The sequence below is a fragment of the Amyelois transitella genome, chromosome 25 (genome assembly GCF_032362555.1).
Source record: "Amyelois transitella isolate CPQ chromosome 25, ilAmyTran1.1, whole genome shotgun sequence".
Classification (NCBI taxonomy): Eukaryota; Metazoa; Arthropoda; class Insecta; order Lepidoptera; family Pyralidae; genus Amyelois; species Amyelois transitella.
The window spans coordinates 5,434,132-5,449,645 of record NC_083528.1 but is presented as its reverse complement, the minus strand read 5'-3'; the positions used below and the strand labels follow the sequence as shown (position 1 = coordinate 5,449,645).

The following is a 15,514-nucleotide window of genomic DNA, read 5'->3' as shown; positions in this document are numbered from 1 at the left end:
CCTTCTATTTTTAAATTTGAATTAGAAACTCCAAGAATTGTTTCATAAGAAATGTTATTTGTAACTACTATTGATTGTTCGTTTCATAAGCAGAGAGACAGTTTATTTTGGCCATTACACAAATAATTTTGAAATTACACGTCAACGAAAAGGGTAGATAAATATTAGTTCAAAATAACAGTATTCGTTGACCGGCTCGTCATGAATAAAATAATCAGGAGCCATATGCTCAAAACAAACATTTGTGCGTTGAAAGAAAACAAGAAAAAGGAACAAAAATTGTAAGTAGCGTCGACAAGTTGATCAAGGGTTAATACCGAAATAATAGAATTATCACAGATTATTGTAATTTACATACGCTTTGTAAGACCGGATGCGACATAAGGACAAAAACGATTTAATAATAAGTTGGGAGTCAAGGCCCTTAACCCTTTCTTGTGTTAACAAAAGGTTTACAATATGTTGCCGTGGTTCCTTGAGACTTTTTTTTTAAGAAGGGATCATTCAAATTTAGAACGGGTTTGAGCTTGTGTGATATCTTGATGTCAGTCGATCATCGTAACTTGGATCAGTTACACGCTCTCTAGAAAATTTGATTCACAATTTTACTACGTCAAACATGGAAACATTTTTCATTATTATTTCCAAAAATACTTTTGTGTTTATCTTTCAAATGTGTAACAGATTTATAAATATAAACATAATACGAATAAAATTAAATATTAAATTTTATTTTAAAAAGTGTTTTCGAAATATAATGTCTTAGGTAGGTACTCGAGTTATTAATTTTTTAAACCAGACGGTAGGTAAGTCAATCCGCCAAATTTTTATATGCGCGCCGACGGAACTATATACCCCTTGCATAAATCTAATGCAGTAAATTTGTTATAGATGAATTACTTGAAAACTGTTTCTTTTTCAATTTTGTAAAAATTTATTAATAAATTAAGGAATAACCTTGTTTTGAGCTCATTTGTATTACAAGATTTGGTTCTTTAAATAAGTTTCTAAGACGCTAAAACTGCAAAAGGTAAAAAAATTACTGTAAAAAAACTCACCTGAATTTCATTCACTAGTTTTTCAGTCATGATCTTGTGGTCAGGGGTAGCTGGTGGCTGCGGCGTAGGAGGAGTAGGTCCTGGTTGACTCTGACCCTGTCCTTCAGGCATTGGCTCCTGGACCGGAGACCCCGGTCGACTCCGGTTCCAGAAGTCCTGCATCTTGAACTGGCGCTGGGCTTCAGCCGCTTGCTGTAACGCCGGTATGTGTAAAGAAATCGGTGTGGCTCTCAAGTCCAAGGCACTGCCGGCCGTGGACGCTTCGGGGTTCCCTTCCGCTGCAGTCATCTTAAAGGAGTTCTGGAGCCAACTCGCCACAAAGTTGTCCTCCTCCTTGGGGGGGTCCAGGAGCCTCGGGAACGGCGGCGCGGCGCTCGACTCAAACGCGCCTTCGCCGCCGATCTGGTCTCCCTCCTCAGCTATTTTCGGAACTTTAGCCTCCCTCGGTGATCCCTCCTCTACCTCTTCCGTCTTCCGATACTCATGGAGGTCCCTGTATCTCTCCTGCAGCGCTAGGGATATATTCTCATTGAAGTATTTCAACATTAATTCCAGTTTCGGGCGAATTGTCACAATGAATTCATGCGATGTCTCGCTTTATTGCACTCGGCTATTGCAGTTCCGACGCCGGCGATCTGCAAACGAAGAAGCAGTTTAATACGCGGCACGCCAACGAGTTTCCACAGTTTCGGAAAAGTTTTTTTTATTTTACTTTGAATTTACGCGGCGGAAAAGTCACCCCCGGAAAAGCTAAGTCGGAAGCGAGACCTTCTTGAGACGCGGGCGGGCGACGACTAACTTCTTGGTGGAAAACTTGAGCGTCGCGACGCTTTCTTGCGGGGTGGGGCGGACGCGCGCGCCAGGCGAAGACGCCGGTCCAACTAGCAAGACGCGGCGCCGCCCCCGTTCCTTAGACGTCCTCAAGAACATCCCCACCGACGGCGAGCGCACGCGCCCAACGTTTTTTCCGCGGAAAAATGCGTCCGGTCAAGAAAAGACGGCGGCGGCCGCAGCGCGCGCCCGCGTCTGAGCGACACGCGCCGCGCCGAGCCGGCCCTGGCTATCGCACGCTTCGCTCGGACACGGCCGCAATAAGAACTATTAAAAAGGGCGCGAAGGACGCCCGAAGGGTGGTCACCCCTCTCGCTCACGCGACCTTATTACCGGCCCACCCCTCCATGCTAGAATGAGACGAGTAGCGCTCCCCATTTTTTTCTAATCGAGGGAGGAAATGAAAAGAATGAGTTTCTTTGTGATTTTTTCTTAATGACTTCCCTCTCGCTCGCACTTATAGGGGATGTATATTGGCGTTTCACGTTTGCATTCTAGGGGATTTCTTTACGAGAACGCCTCTTTTATTGTCGCATTTTTTCAGTTCAGGCGGAGCTTAGCCTATGGGGTATTAACCAACAGGATTTTAATGTGGTTTACAATTTTTTTTACCTAAACTTCAGGAAATGTGATTTGCGGAAATGGTATTTCTTTATTTTTTCCTTGTTCGTAAATGGTTTAAGAGGTTTTCAGCAACTTAACAGAATGCAATAGTAACTTTACACTTTCTTATTCATGATCTTGATAGGATTACATTTAAAAACACTAATTTCTCAGAAATTTTCTTAAGATTAGACGTCTGGTTCTTATCGAAACCTAAGGCGTAACAAAGCTCTCGCCGTTCCGCAGCGGCAGCTTTTCCGACGCCGTTGTTTATGCTACCCCCCGATAGATGGCGGGATGAGAACGAATCTTAAAGCTCTAAGATTGAAGCATCATTCAAGTGATGATAATTGCGGACATAATTTGATAATTAAAATAAAAAAATCTAAAATAGGGGAATTGAATATTTAATTTTCTAAGTTTTCAGTTGCCAAAGGAAAAAATTAAGTATTACATTGGCTTGGCTCTCTTTACACCTGATGATGATAAAGACCACTAAGGAAACATATAATTTATTAAGGAAGTGTGGGGCATACCAATGTTTATATATTTTTTTTTATTTTACTCAATATTTACATACCTAATTTGTGTACATTTATATTCTCATAACTTCGTTGCTACGAAAACATAATCTCTTATATCAAACTTTTCCTTTAACTTATGATGGCGCTAGTATCGCTTTATAATCAAGGTTAACTTAACATACTCAGTAACGAACCACACATCAAAAGTAGCCTCGATTATCCTAACGAGTATTCGATTATCGATATCAATAAAAAAATCATTAAGATTCAAATTCGCCCACCGTAGGCGGTCCGCAATCAGTCTAATCTAGTCGTTAAGACAATTATCGTGTACAATGCGAGGCGTGGTTATGGGAGTCTCTGTCACGGTACGTGAATACGCTCACGTAGGTATTTTTTATCGTGACGGCATCGATAGTGCGTTTAGCACAACCCTATCGGGACAACGACGATTAATTCGAATTTTGAATTTCGTTTTTCAAATATTGAATAACTATCAGTTGGTAGTTCTATTTATTCTTATAATGAAACGTAAAAAAGGTCTCATAAAAAAATAGTGACACCCTGAAAATAATACAATATGTGATACCTACGTAACTTGTACTATATTCTTAAATTATAAGTATAGCTAGAATTAGGAGTAAGTAAATTCTGCGATCTTTTGTTAGAATTATGTTGTAGCACAGAATAATTACTTAATAATAAAATAATTTAGCACACAGAATGTTACATAATTATAATTTTATCTTAATTTGATTGCTATTACTACGTAAGAGTACTTACCTTCTTACCTAAATACTTATACCTATATTTTCATGAATTTTAGGTCAGTCTTCTAAGAATGTCAAGAGCATGATAAGTAAGTATGTATAATGATGTTTTATTTAGTGTAGTATCTATAAAACTTTACGCTATTAAAATAAAGATACTAAATGACTTTATGTAAAGTGGAAAGCTTGAGAAAGCGTCCGACAGAGGTCGCTACAATGTAACATAATAAATATCTTAGAATAAAGTAACTATGTAGGTACTTTAAAAAATATATAGGTATATATTTGACTAATAAAAAAGAAACTGAGAGGTCACTTAATATCTACCTACATTTTTTAATTGTGTACTCGATAACTTAAAAAGAATGACTATTGTTTTAAATAACAATTGTTATAAATATGAAAAATTATTTTAAAAAAAACATAAATTAAAAATACGCCCATAAAATTAGGATCGTAAACCTACTTAAGTTTCGTAAGAAAACAGTTTTAAACTTTTAGAACCTTTCGTTCATTCGGGGTTCTTACACGATGTGGTTCTAAAAATAGGGTTCGGGTTTGGATTTTGTCTCACCCTTTACTTATTTTTTTTAACATTTGTAAAGCATAGTGGTAAGTACCTATGTAAAATTTTATTTCACTTTAATTAATTTCACCTCTTATACCTACATTTCTTCAAGTGCTTAAATAAAAGCATTCATGCTTATAAAGTACTTTCCGCTGCTTTATTGACCTATTTAATTATATATCGTATAAGAAAAGTTGTAATAAAATACAACAACACAACTTTAACAACCCTTATTACTTTTCACAAATATTTATAAAAAGTATCTAAGAAAATGGTTTGACAAAATCCGAACCCTATCTTTAGAACCATTTCGTGTAAAAACCCCGAATGTAAGAAAGGTTTTAAAAGTTTAAAATTCTCCATTCATTAATGTAGTCAATTAATATAAAATTAAAAAAAAAATATATCATTATAATTTCTTCGTAAGCGAAGCGTTGATCGGTCGCAGCATAGTAATTGATGGTAAGTACATACATACATACATATGATCACGTCTATATCCCTTGCGGGGTAGACAGAGCCAACAGTCTTGAAAAGACTGAATGGCCACGTTCAGCTATTTGGCTTAATGATAGAACCGAGATTCAAATAGTGACAGGTTGCATAGTAGTGGTTGTTGTAGTGATGGTAAGTAAAAGGGTTTTAAAACATTGGAAACATTTCTTCTTGGGTTGTTGTTTAAATTTTGGGGTTCAGACCGGGGTTGTTTCTGTCCATGTCGAAAGGCAGGTCAAGTAACAGTTCTTCATTTTTGTTATTTTTTTGATATGAATTAATAAATACTTCCAGTAAAGGTGGGTACGTTTATTAAGGCGTAATATAATTGTTCCATTTCGAATAATCCTTTCTGTTCTCCACCTTAAGGCTACGCATCAGAATCTACATACTGATGACACTTGGCTTGACCTTATTTTAACATCTTCAATCTCTGATGTCCTTCTACACGGTCAATATCCGGCCCCTGAGTTCTCACGTCATGACCTTATCTATGCGTCATACAACATTCATACTAGGAAACACAAGCCTGCTGCTGTGTTGATGCGCAATTATGCTAGACTCAACAAGGAAGCCCTCTGTGTAGACGCCGCTGGCACTGACTGGAGCACGATCGTGGCAGCCGACTCCATAAATGAGAAGGTAAGCCTATTGAATGAGACCATTGTTACACTCTTTGATCGTCATGCCCCACTTCGTATGGTTAAACTTAAAAGACCACCATGTCCATGGATCACTCTGGGAGTTCGAATGGCTATGAGAAAGCGCAATAAAGCATTCAGCAAGTTTAAGCGCGATCGCTCAGAGATTAACTGGACTTTCTACAAAGAGGCAAGAAATCGTTGCAACCAGATGGTAAGATCTGCTAAACGTCATTACTTTCATGACCATATATCCAATTTATCCGCGGCCGACACCTGGAAGTTTCTCAAAAGTCTTGGGTTTGGTAAAAGTGTATCCAAGGCTCTTAACCTTCCTTTCTCCTCTGATGATATCAATACTCACTTTTCGTCTGCCTCCTGCCTTGATGATACTACTAGAACACAAACCATTTCTAATATTACTTCTATGCCACTCCTTCTTTCCGAGTCTTTTTCTTTCTCTTTGGTATCTTCTGACGATGTGCGCAAAGCGTTACTCTCCATTAAATCTAAGGCTGTTGGTCATGATGCTATTAGTCATCAAATGGTTTTGCTCCTTCTTGATTTCATTCTCCCTGTTCTTACCCATATAATAAACTTTTCGCTAAGTACGGGAGCATTCCCTTCCTTGTGGCGTAAAGCTTTTGTGCTGCCCTTGCCAAAAATCACCAACCCCACTTCATTAAGCGACCTTCGGCCCATTTCTATTTTGCCTTATTTTTCAAAAGTTCTAGAAATACTTGCTCTATCCCAATTATCTTCCCTCGTCATGTCCAACAGCCTGCTTAGCCATTTTCAGTCTGGATTCCGCCTTGGTCATAGCACCAGTACTGCCCTGCTCAAGGTTACTGAGGACATTAGAGTTGGTATGGACCACGGTAAGATAACTGTGCTTGTCCTTATTGATTTCTCCAACGCATTCAACACAGTTGACTACGAGGTCCTGCTAGCGCTTATGTCACTCTATAATCTCTCCACGACCGTCCTAGATTGGCTGTCATCCTATCTCCGCGGTCGACAACAAACTGTCCGCCTCGACCAGACCCTTTCTTCGTGGCGAGATCTGTCTTCTGGTGTCCCTCAGGGTGGAATCCTGTCTCCACTACTCTTCTCTATTTTCATTGATTCCCTTACAACTCGACTTTCCACTTCTTACCATCTATATGCTGACGATCTTCAACTTTACCATTCATGCGATGCTAACGATATTAACTCAGCTGTAGCGCTGTTAAATAATGATCTGTATCACATTGCTGAGTGGTCGAAAGAGTTTGGTATCTTTGTGAACCCGAAAAAGTGTCAGGCTATCATTGTGGGTAGTTCTGGGCAACTTAGCAAGTTAAATTGTGAAACTGTGTCTCCTATTAAATTTGGTCATAATAATATTCCTTTCTGCCCTAGCGTCAAAGATCTTGGGTTGCATATTGACCCCACTTTCAGCTGGGTAAATCAAGTTACCGAAGTAAGTCGCAAAGTAACTGGTACGCTTCGTTCTCTTTACAGATTTAAAAATTTCCTCCCTCAGAACACCAAAAAATTACTCTGTCAATCTCTTATCCTATCTTTAATTGACTATGCAGATGTATGTTACTGTGACTTGAACCAGCAACTTGTCTTAAAGCTGGATAGACTAGCCAACAATTGCATTCGTTTCATATTTGGTTTACGAAAATATGACCATGTCTCCTCCTTTCGTTCTCAGCTTGGTTGGCTGCCTATTCCTCTTCGTCGCAAAGCTAGAATCCTATCCATGCTGTATACAATTCTCAACGACCCTTGTGCTCCAGATTATCTTAAATCGAAGTTCCCACTTTTAAGCGCTACACACGCTCGATCTCTTCGCTCTTCTGAAAACCTTCTTCTGGCCACTCCTGCTCACCGCCTGGGATTCATGTCGAATTCATTCCAAGTGCAAGCCATCAGATTGTGGAATTCTCTTCCTGAATCTATTCGGAAGGCGCCTAATAGATTTGCATTCAGGGAGCAAGTCCACGATCTTCTTTTTGACCAGTAGATTTCCTTAAACTTTACACAATCATCCAATGTATGTAGTATATGTATGTTTATTTTATATGGAGTATATATTATATATATATAGTCATACTTATGTTTGTAATATATTATATGCAAGTGTATTAAGTAACCTATTATTATTTATATTTATATAATTTTTTTTTTTACCGTTATCGCACTACCCGTACTTCCATCTCAGTTTGGTCCAAAGGTTCGACTGGCAGAGAATGCCTTGTGGCATTAAGTCCACCTGTTGTACATTTTACGTGCATGAAGTTTAAATAAATAAATAAAAAAAATAAATAAAAAAATAATAGTTTGATCATCAGTTCTTATTTTTGTTATGTATTTTATGTTATGAATGAATCATTTAATACTCCAAGTAAAAATGTATATTTTTCATTTATTTATTTCGAATTATAGTTTGACCATCAATTCTTATTTTTGTTGTTTTTTAGAAATAATTTACTAAAAACTCTTATTATTATAGCGTGATATAATTTGTCTTAATTTTCCTATTTATATATATAAAAAAACCAACGAACTTGCAAGAAAAATATACTTAGGTATTAAATGTCGATGAAGCAGCACAAGTATGCAAAGGTCATGGTAAGGTAAAAGATGGAGTCTCTGCCTTCCCCTCTGGGATAAAGGTACTTAAATTCTATAGACTAAGAAACGAAACGGAAGCCTGCGTTTCTCTATGCTTTTATTAGAAAAAATCTTTAGATGTCTGAATATGCAAAATTTGTTATGGTTGAACTTAAATTTAAATGATAGAAAGAGTATACATTGAGAACCAAGGATGTCGTAAAAGGCGGCCAAGGGAAAGAGCATATTTATCTAGTGCAGCTATCCATGCTTCTACAGCTGTATGGTGAGTCGGTCAAGGGGAATACCTTCAAATTTTAATTTTTTTTTGGCGATGTGCTAGCAACCTGTCACGTGTTTGAGTCTTCTCGAAACTGATATCTCTGTCTACCCCGTAAGGGATAAAGTCTGCATAGACACCTAAGTGTGTTTGCAAAATCCTATTTCGTTAATATCAAAACTTGACGCTGAGAAATGGTAAAAGACCAAACAATTTATAGAACAAATTCACACGTCAAAAAAAACAAGACACCGAACAGATTTTACAAGCAAGAGGTCTTTTATCATACAATCTTGTCTATCACAAATGTTCCCATGAAAACAAAAGACTGTCAAACAATACACTAAAAAACACCCAACCGGTTCTCCATTTGTTTTATTCGGAATTCAAAAACAAAAAAAATAGCAACAGATTATATTGGTGCCCTTGTAAAGGTACTTTTTAAGGTATTCAATCAAAATGTTATTTGCATAAAATTAAAGGGTCAAACGGGTATCTTTTGTGGGTTTTTTATAGTGTCAAGAGCGGAACAGATCCGCAGATAAAAGATGTCTCTAGTGTTGTGTTACATGGTTTTTTTTTAATGGCTCCGTATATTTTGCAAATGAATGAGTTATTGAGGATACATTTAACAATATTAAGTTTTAGATGCACAATATTACTATAATGTCAAACAAACGTTGCCGTGTGGTTTTCGGCACCAATAGAAAAATGAATAGGACCACTCCGTCTCTCGTCTCTCTCTCCATGGTCGTAAAAGGCGACTAAGGGATAGGCTTATAAACTTGGGATTTGAATTTCAATACTATCATTAAGCCGAACAGCCGAACGTTGTCTATCTTCGAGATTGCTAGCTCTGTCTATCACCCAAGTTATATAGACATGATTATATGTATGTTTGTATGTCAAACAAACCGTATTAATTTGTGTTACATTTTCTCATACTCTTCTTTCTTCTGGTGATGGTCTCTCTCTCTCTCTCGGTTACATTCTCACCTCTCTGGAGAGGAGCCCGGGGCACGCTTCTGAGTATGAGACTAATCTGGCCTTTGTAACTTTAACAGGGAAAATAAACCAATGTTTATCGTTTAGTAGGTTAGTATCTCGTAGTATAAGTCAATCTGTGCATTTTTTGTATAAAATAATAAAAAAAGATTGAATCATAAAAGAACACATCTAATTGCCCTTATGCGCAGGTTTTTCTACGCTGTAAGATCACATCAGAAAATATAGTCATTAGTAGTTAGAAAATACCTATAGGATTTGAACCTGTGCATTATACATTTTCAAAAGAGTCCTAAACCCATCGACCATCGACGTTCTTGGATATAATTCTTGATAATTATATATACCTACCTAAGTATGTAGTACCAATATGCAAAATGGTTTAATTTTTCTAAATTCTATTAAAATATATCAACTAAAACTTCACTTTCGTTTTTGTCATACTAAAAATTTTTGATTGACCAAGTCTACAATGTAATGCTTGAGAGAACAGTTTTATCAAGCGTAGGGAGCCGTAAATCACAACTATAAATAACTGTTAAATAATAACGCTATTAAACATTAAACGGTGATAGTAACCACAGTATTATAAACTAGCTTTTGTCCGAGGCTTCGCTCCTGTGAGAATTTCCAAGATAAGATAACTATTCTTGATGGTTTTGTCTATCTTTTTGGCAAATACTTATCAAAATTGGTTAAGTTTTTGAGTTTATTTTTTACAAACAATAATACAAAATCCTATCACTATTGAAATACAAAATTTTTCTTTATTATTATGGAACATTTCGAACATCACTAAAATAATAAATAATTGTCATATCTTTCGGTTTAACAACATTGCTTGACGTCTAATAAATTACTTAAAACTAAGTTTAGTACCGCGTCCATACTCGTATATGAATATCAACTAAGAATGAACTAAACTGACACTGAACGTGGCCTTTCAGTCTTTTCGCAACTGTAGCTCTGTCTATCCCTTAAGGGATGAAGACGTGACCACATTACGTATAAGTATGTGACCGTACCGGCGTAGGCGTCGCTTCTATATTTAATCTCTACCATAGACCTCTGAAGAGATGACATCCCAAAATTACTACGTAACTTGTCTACCGTTTACGCGGACGGAGTTGGAGGCGTAATTTAATACATACCCATAATAAGTACTTACATACATATAGTCACTACCCCATACGGGGTAGACACAGCCAACAGTCTTGAAAAGGCAGAAAGGCCACGCTTAAATGTATGGACAACCTACAAAAAGAATCCCACGTTTCTAATCTAGTTTACAATTTGAATTGACTATAACGTTCAAAAATCCTTAAAACTCCAGCAATAGTCAATAAAAACTTATAATAAGGGGTAGTAATGACCCAGGGTGCACGCACGGCGACCTATTTTTAATCATTTTTGGAAGAGCCGTGAAGGGTTAAGTTAGCTTAATATGGAACTGGCGTGTTGTGTTAAATATACTTACCTTAGCTAAGCTATAATAGCTAAGGTATATTTTAAAGAAAGCCTTTAAAAAACTTTAGCAATTTTTTATTTTTTATTCCTCTGTATTGTAATGAAAGTAAGTTCATTTGTATTTGAAGGTGAAACTAATTGCGCAATTTTTATAATTATTTTTGAACAATTGTGATATTTTTTTATCTAATGTAAAATTCTTATAATTATAACTAACGATCCACCTATCTCTGAACCCATTATTAATTAAACAACCAGCTTATCGTGACCTCTGATTCTTGAGACTATTGGCTCTATATACCCCGTAACAAATACCATACATACAAAATAAAAGAGCCGAAAGACTTGATAAGACTAAGGCCATCTATATGGCCTAGTGACGTTTCAACTTAAGATGTCATATTTATTTTATTATATCTAAAAAGCCGACTCTATATTTCTATAGCAATATTGATGGCAATATTCCGTGACAAGGAAACGGTGTTTGGACAAAGCAGCTCTTCGTTCTTTGTATGATCGATAACTACTAAAACTTGCGTAGAATGTCAGAATTTATATTGAAATATTATCAAAGTAGGTAAAATTGTTTTAGTGGGCCTTAAATATTTATTACTTTTCTAATGATTTACCGCACGAATTCAAAGAAAAACAAATATAGGTATGTTAAAAAAAATCCTATAAAACAACCAATAGGTACCAGATTTATCTATCCAGTTGTAGAAAATACCCTTAGTTTTCAATTAATATTCCAGCTTTAAGCAATATAGAACATATTTTTTAAATTTATCAATTTATGGATTTATTGCACTTCTCTTTGTTTTTCGCCCACAATAAGTAGGTATACAATATACTTAATCTCTGTTATCTGTGATTTCGCCTATTTTGCGTACGATCATCACCATTGGTTGAAATATTTAATCATGTTATCCTTATTCATTTTCGGAAAATTTTCAATTGTTACTACCTCTTACTATTAGATAAATGAAAAATAAAAAGGGTCGAGTATCCTACTACTATTATAAAGGCGAAAGTTTGTATGGATGTATGGATGTTTGTTACTCTTTCACGCAAAAACTACTGAACCGATTACCATGAAATTTGGTATGTAGGTAGCTGAAGACCCAGAATAACACATAGGCTACTTTTTATCCCAGAGTTCCCGCGGGATTGATAGGGTTTCCATGCGGACGAAGTCGCGGGCGGCCTCTAGTTTAATATAAAAGCAAAATACCTTGACCACAACATGCAACACCTATCAATCTTTAAAAAAAGAACTTCCCCCACCATCAAATCGACCGTTAAACAGTAGCCAAATATCAATCCACAAAAAAGAAAACAGAAAAAAAAACAAATAATCCCCCGTCTAAACATCGTGTCAAAGCTGTAACCAATAAAAAAAACGTGTTAATCCTGGCACGTTTGAATACTGGCACAAAAACGCCCCTACCATTACCGCCAATAGAAAAAAAAGTAAAAAAAAATATGTTAACTGAGCGGGAAAAAACTGAGTTAATTGGTGGTACGCGTGCCGCCCCATTTTTTTCAATTCACTTTGAAAATAGAACGTAGTTTTTTTTTCTAATGGTTCTTTTTTGTCACTGCCGCTGTCGAGTAACGTGGGGTGAATTTTTTGTAGCAATTATGAGTTTAGGCCGTTCATCCGTCAAATTGTTTAATATTACACCGTTTTTTGTGAATATATTATTTTATTAAATTATGGACCTTTTATATTCATTTGCTTTTATTGAAACGGAATGTGTTTTTTACATACTGTTGATGATGAAAAGGGTTAAGTCGCAGTAAAACATTTTACTTATAATCATTGTCTTCGAAACTCTCTACTAAAATTATTAGTTTTATTAAGTATCTTTTTAAATAAAGACTTTCGATTTCCATTCCCATGGATATTACGGGAATCCTTTCTTAGTACTTGCCTACAATTTCAACTAAAAATATTATTAAACATCAGCTTAAACTATTTTTCTGTCTGCTTCCTTCTTAAACTTAAGAGTTGACTCTTGTCGGGTTACGTAGAGCATTTTCTATTCGTCTCTTTTCACAGCATTTATTTTTATTTGTCTATCTGTCGGTTTTTAATAAAACAGATATGCGACACTAGCTCTTACTAAGGACTTCGCTACTATAGGAATTTCCAAAAAACAAACTTATATGTACCGAAATAACTACTTGTATATATGCAATTTAATATTAATTCCAAATTTTCAGTAGTTTTATTTACCTATGCTTTGAAAAAAGGCTCAGCTTATGTGATATTACAATTACGCAAATAATTTGATGATGAATTACTAGTAATTTAACCCAATCGGGGAAACCCCTCGTTTCATTTAGTCAAGGAAATTTATGTTGCCTTTAATAATATTTAGGATGCAGAATGCGGTAACCTATTTCTTCTCTTACCTATTAAAAATGCGTTTTAAAAACAGAAATAAGAAAATGATGATGAAATGATGATTGTAAGAAAAAGGGATTAAATTATAATAAAAATATATTGATAATTAAATAAATGGCATACTAAAAAAGTTTAAAGGAAAAAATAATATGGACATGATTTTTTTGTTTTCTTGTACATATCTGTGTAAATATGAGTAAGAATTTGAAAAGTTACACCACTGTAACTTTTGAGTGGCTCCAATAGACGAATAGGACAGTCGACGTCTAATTAGAATAAATTGGATTAACATTTCTAATTAGAATATACGTCTACCTAAACTAGATTTACATTAACATTATCTAAATCTATAAGAATTTATTTATAAATTTAGTTGGATTTGCTAGTTCATTAAGTTTTTCATCAACGTAATATGTTATCCATGCGTTAAGGAAAAAGTAAGATAAAATATTTTTATTTAAAAAAAATCTTCGAAATCGTTCCTTGTAAGAGAATGAAATACTTTAATTAGTCATTTTTATAATGTGCGCGTATAAACCTATAGAGCGATTTTAAAATAAATTTTAAAACTCCATGGGTGTCAAAGTTCAAAATGGCTCCTTATTACGTTGCGAATGCAAAACCAATGCGTAATAAGTTAAATGAACACATTCCTTTATTTTTAAATATACTTAATACCTATATTTTTGTAAAAATCCAATTCCCAAAAAAAAAAAGAAAATTAAATAAAAAGAAAAAATTTAATTAAATCTTTTTACCTTACAACGAAAAACAACCGGCGCACGCAGCAAACTGATATAAAATTTTCCATTTAAAACACAGCACATTATTATCATTTTTCTAACGAAAAAACACATTTTTACACGACAAAATGCATCTCAAAAACCACGAGTTGCGAAACAAAAATGCACCTTATAATTTAAGGAATAAAATAAAGTTTAATTTAAAAGTATTTTGTATTTATGTTGTTCTGAAATAGTTGCGCCGTTCCTTGGTCTACTTAATAGCTAGGGTTGAGACAATTATTCTCAATACAGAATCGAGATTATTAAACAATTTCTTACACAATCGAGGTAATAACTAGAAAGAGGATGGTTTTGCTTAAAAAGAAAAATTAATTAGACTAGACACTTGCACCTCATCAAATTCATCACTAATAGTAGTATTTTTGCCCCTGAGATACAAGTTCGAATCCCGGCAAGATTTCTTTTTTGATTGGCTTAGATCTTAGATGATTAAGTATGATTATGAGAATTATAAGCCTCGAACTTTTTTACTCTGGGTTTGTTCAATCTGTGATGTTACTTACAAAAATTCTTAAAACTTGGTTCTTAGAAGTGATATTTCTAAAAAACAGGAACAAAAAGATATATTATAATGAGTTTGGAGGAAGCGGGAGAGGTCTGTAAGGATCGTAGCAAGTGGAAATCCATAGTCTCTGCCTAACCTTATGGGATACAGGCGTGATGGTATGTATGTATGTTGTAATATCCCAAATTTTCCTTCTTTATTTAAGCAACGACATTTTGTGTCAATAGACCAGTTTATCATCGTTTTTTTTTACTCCTTAAAAACCATCCATAAACTCACAGATGTAACTGAAAATTCTGTAAAACCAATTCAGAGCTAAGTCTAACACAGTTTTGATTTTATCTGTATCTATTCTCGATTAAACTTCGCAATCGATGACTCGCAAAACGAGTCACAACACTAGTTGTTATCTGTGTCTGCGTAAGACGATAAAATTTTGAAAAATCCACCACTTTTCCGCGATAACCCCGCCCCGGCAGCGAGGAAAAAAAGCTCGCGGTCTTATTCATAGTCAAAGTAATTTTATAGTTTGCAGTTTTCCTCCTTTTCGAGTCGATGATGTTAGATAAGAAGTGATAGTGCTGTGTTGATCATTGCACTTCAGAATTGAACCAATACATGTCTTTCCCAGCAATGTTGTAAAAGGAGACTAAAGGTAGGAATAGACACAATTGCCTTGTGCGGCTATTACTATGGTCCAATAATATTTGGACTCCTCTGCAAAAATTGCGGAGGTCAGAAGAGAGTCGCTTCGTGTATAAACTTGAATTTTCCAATAGTGTATCACAGTCATTTCTTCTTGCCGCCTGTTCGCCTAAATGACAAGTTGTTGATTTCGTTGATAACTCTCCCATGAATCTTAATTGAACATAAAAGTTTATGAGATAGATCGGTTACTTTGAAAGATTCAACACTAATAGGTATTGGTTAGGTAACAAAAAAAAATT

General features: G+C 35.4%; 2 protein-coding genes across 2 annotated transcripts in view; one reads left to right on the top strand and one right to left on the bottom strand.

The window, feature by feature from the left end:
- LOC106143478 (zinc finger and BTB domain-containing protein 24) overlaps positions 1 to 1,604 on the bottom strand; it is a 55,439-nt gene extending 53,835 nt beyond the window's left edge. Inside the window, exon 1 of the mRNA XM_060951594.1 lies at positions 1,059 to 1,604. Within this exon, the coding sequence (XP_060807577.1) occupies positions 1,059 to 1,604 (546 nt within the window). The remainder of the gene's footprint in view (positions 1 to 1,058) is intronic.
- Positions 1,605 to 5,392: 3,788 nt separating this feature from the next.
- LOC132903372 (uncharacterized) lies at positions 5,393 to 7,504 on the top strand. The gene is made up of 2 exons (XM_060951455.1): positions 5,393 to 6,952; positions 7,193 to 7,504. The coding sequence occupies exons 1-2, from the start codon at positions 5,393 to 5,395 to the stop codon at positions 7,502 to 7,504; spliced, it is 1,872 nt and encodes a 623-aa protein (XP_060807438.1).
- The last annotated feature ends 8,010 nt before the right edge of the window (positions 7,505 to 15,514 follow it).

What these genes read in the sequence shown, in the direction of transcription:
- LOC132903372 (XM_060951455.1), top strand. Translation starts at nt 5,393, where the DNA reads ATGCGCAATTATGCTAGACTCAACAAGGAAGCCCTCTGTGTAGACGCC. An exon ending in GGGTAAATCAAGTTACCGAA is followed by an intron (nt 6,953 to 7,192) that starts GTAAGTCGCAAA and finishes TTTCGTTCTCAG; the next exon opens with CTTGGTTGGCTGCCTATTCC.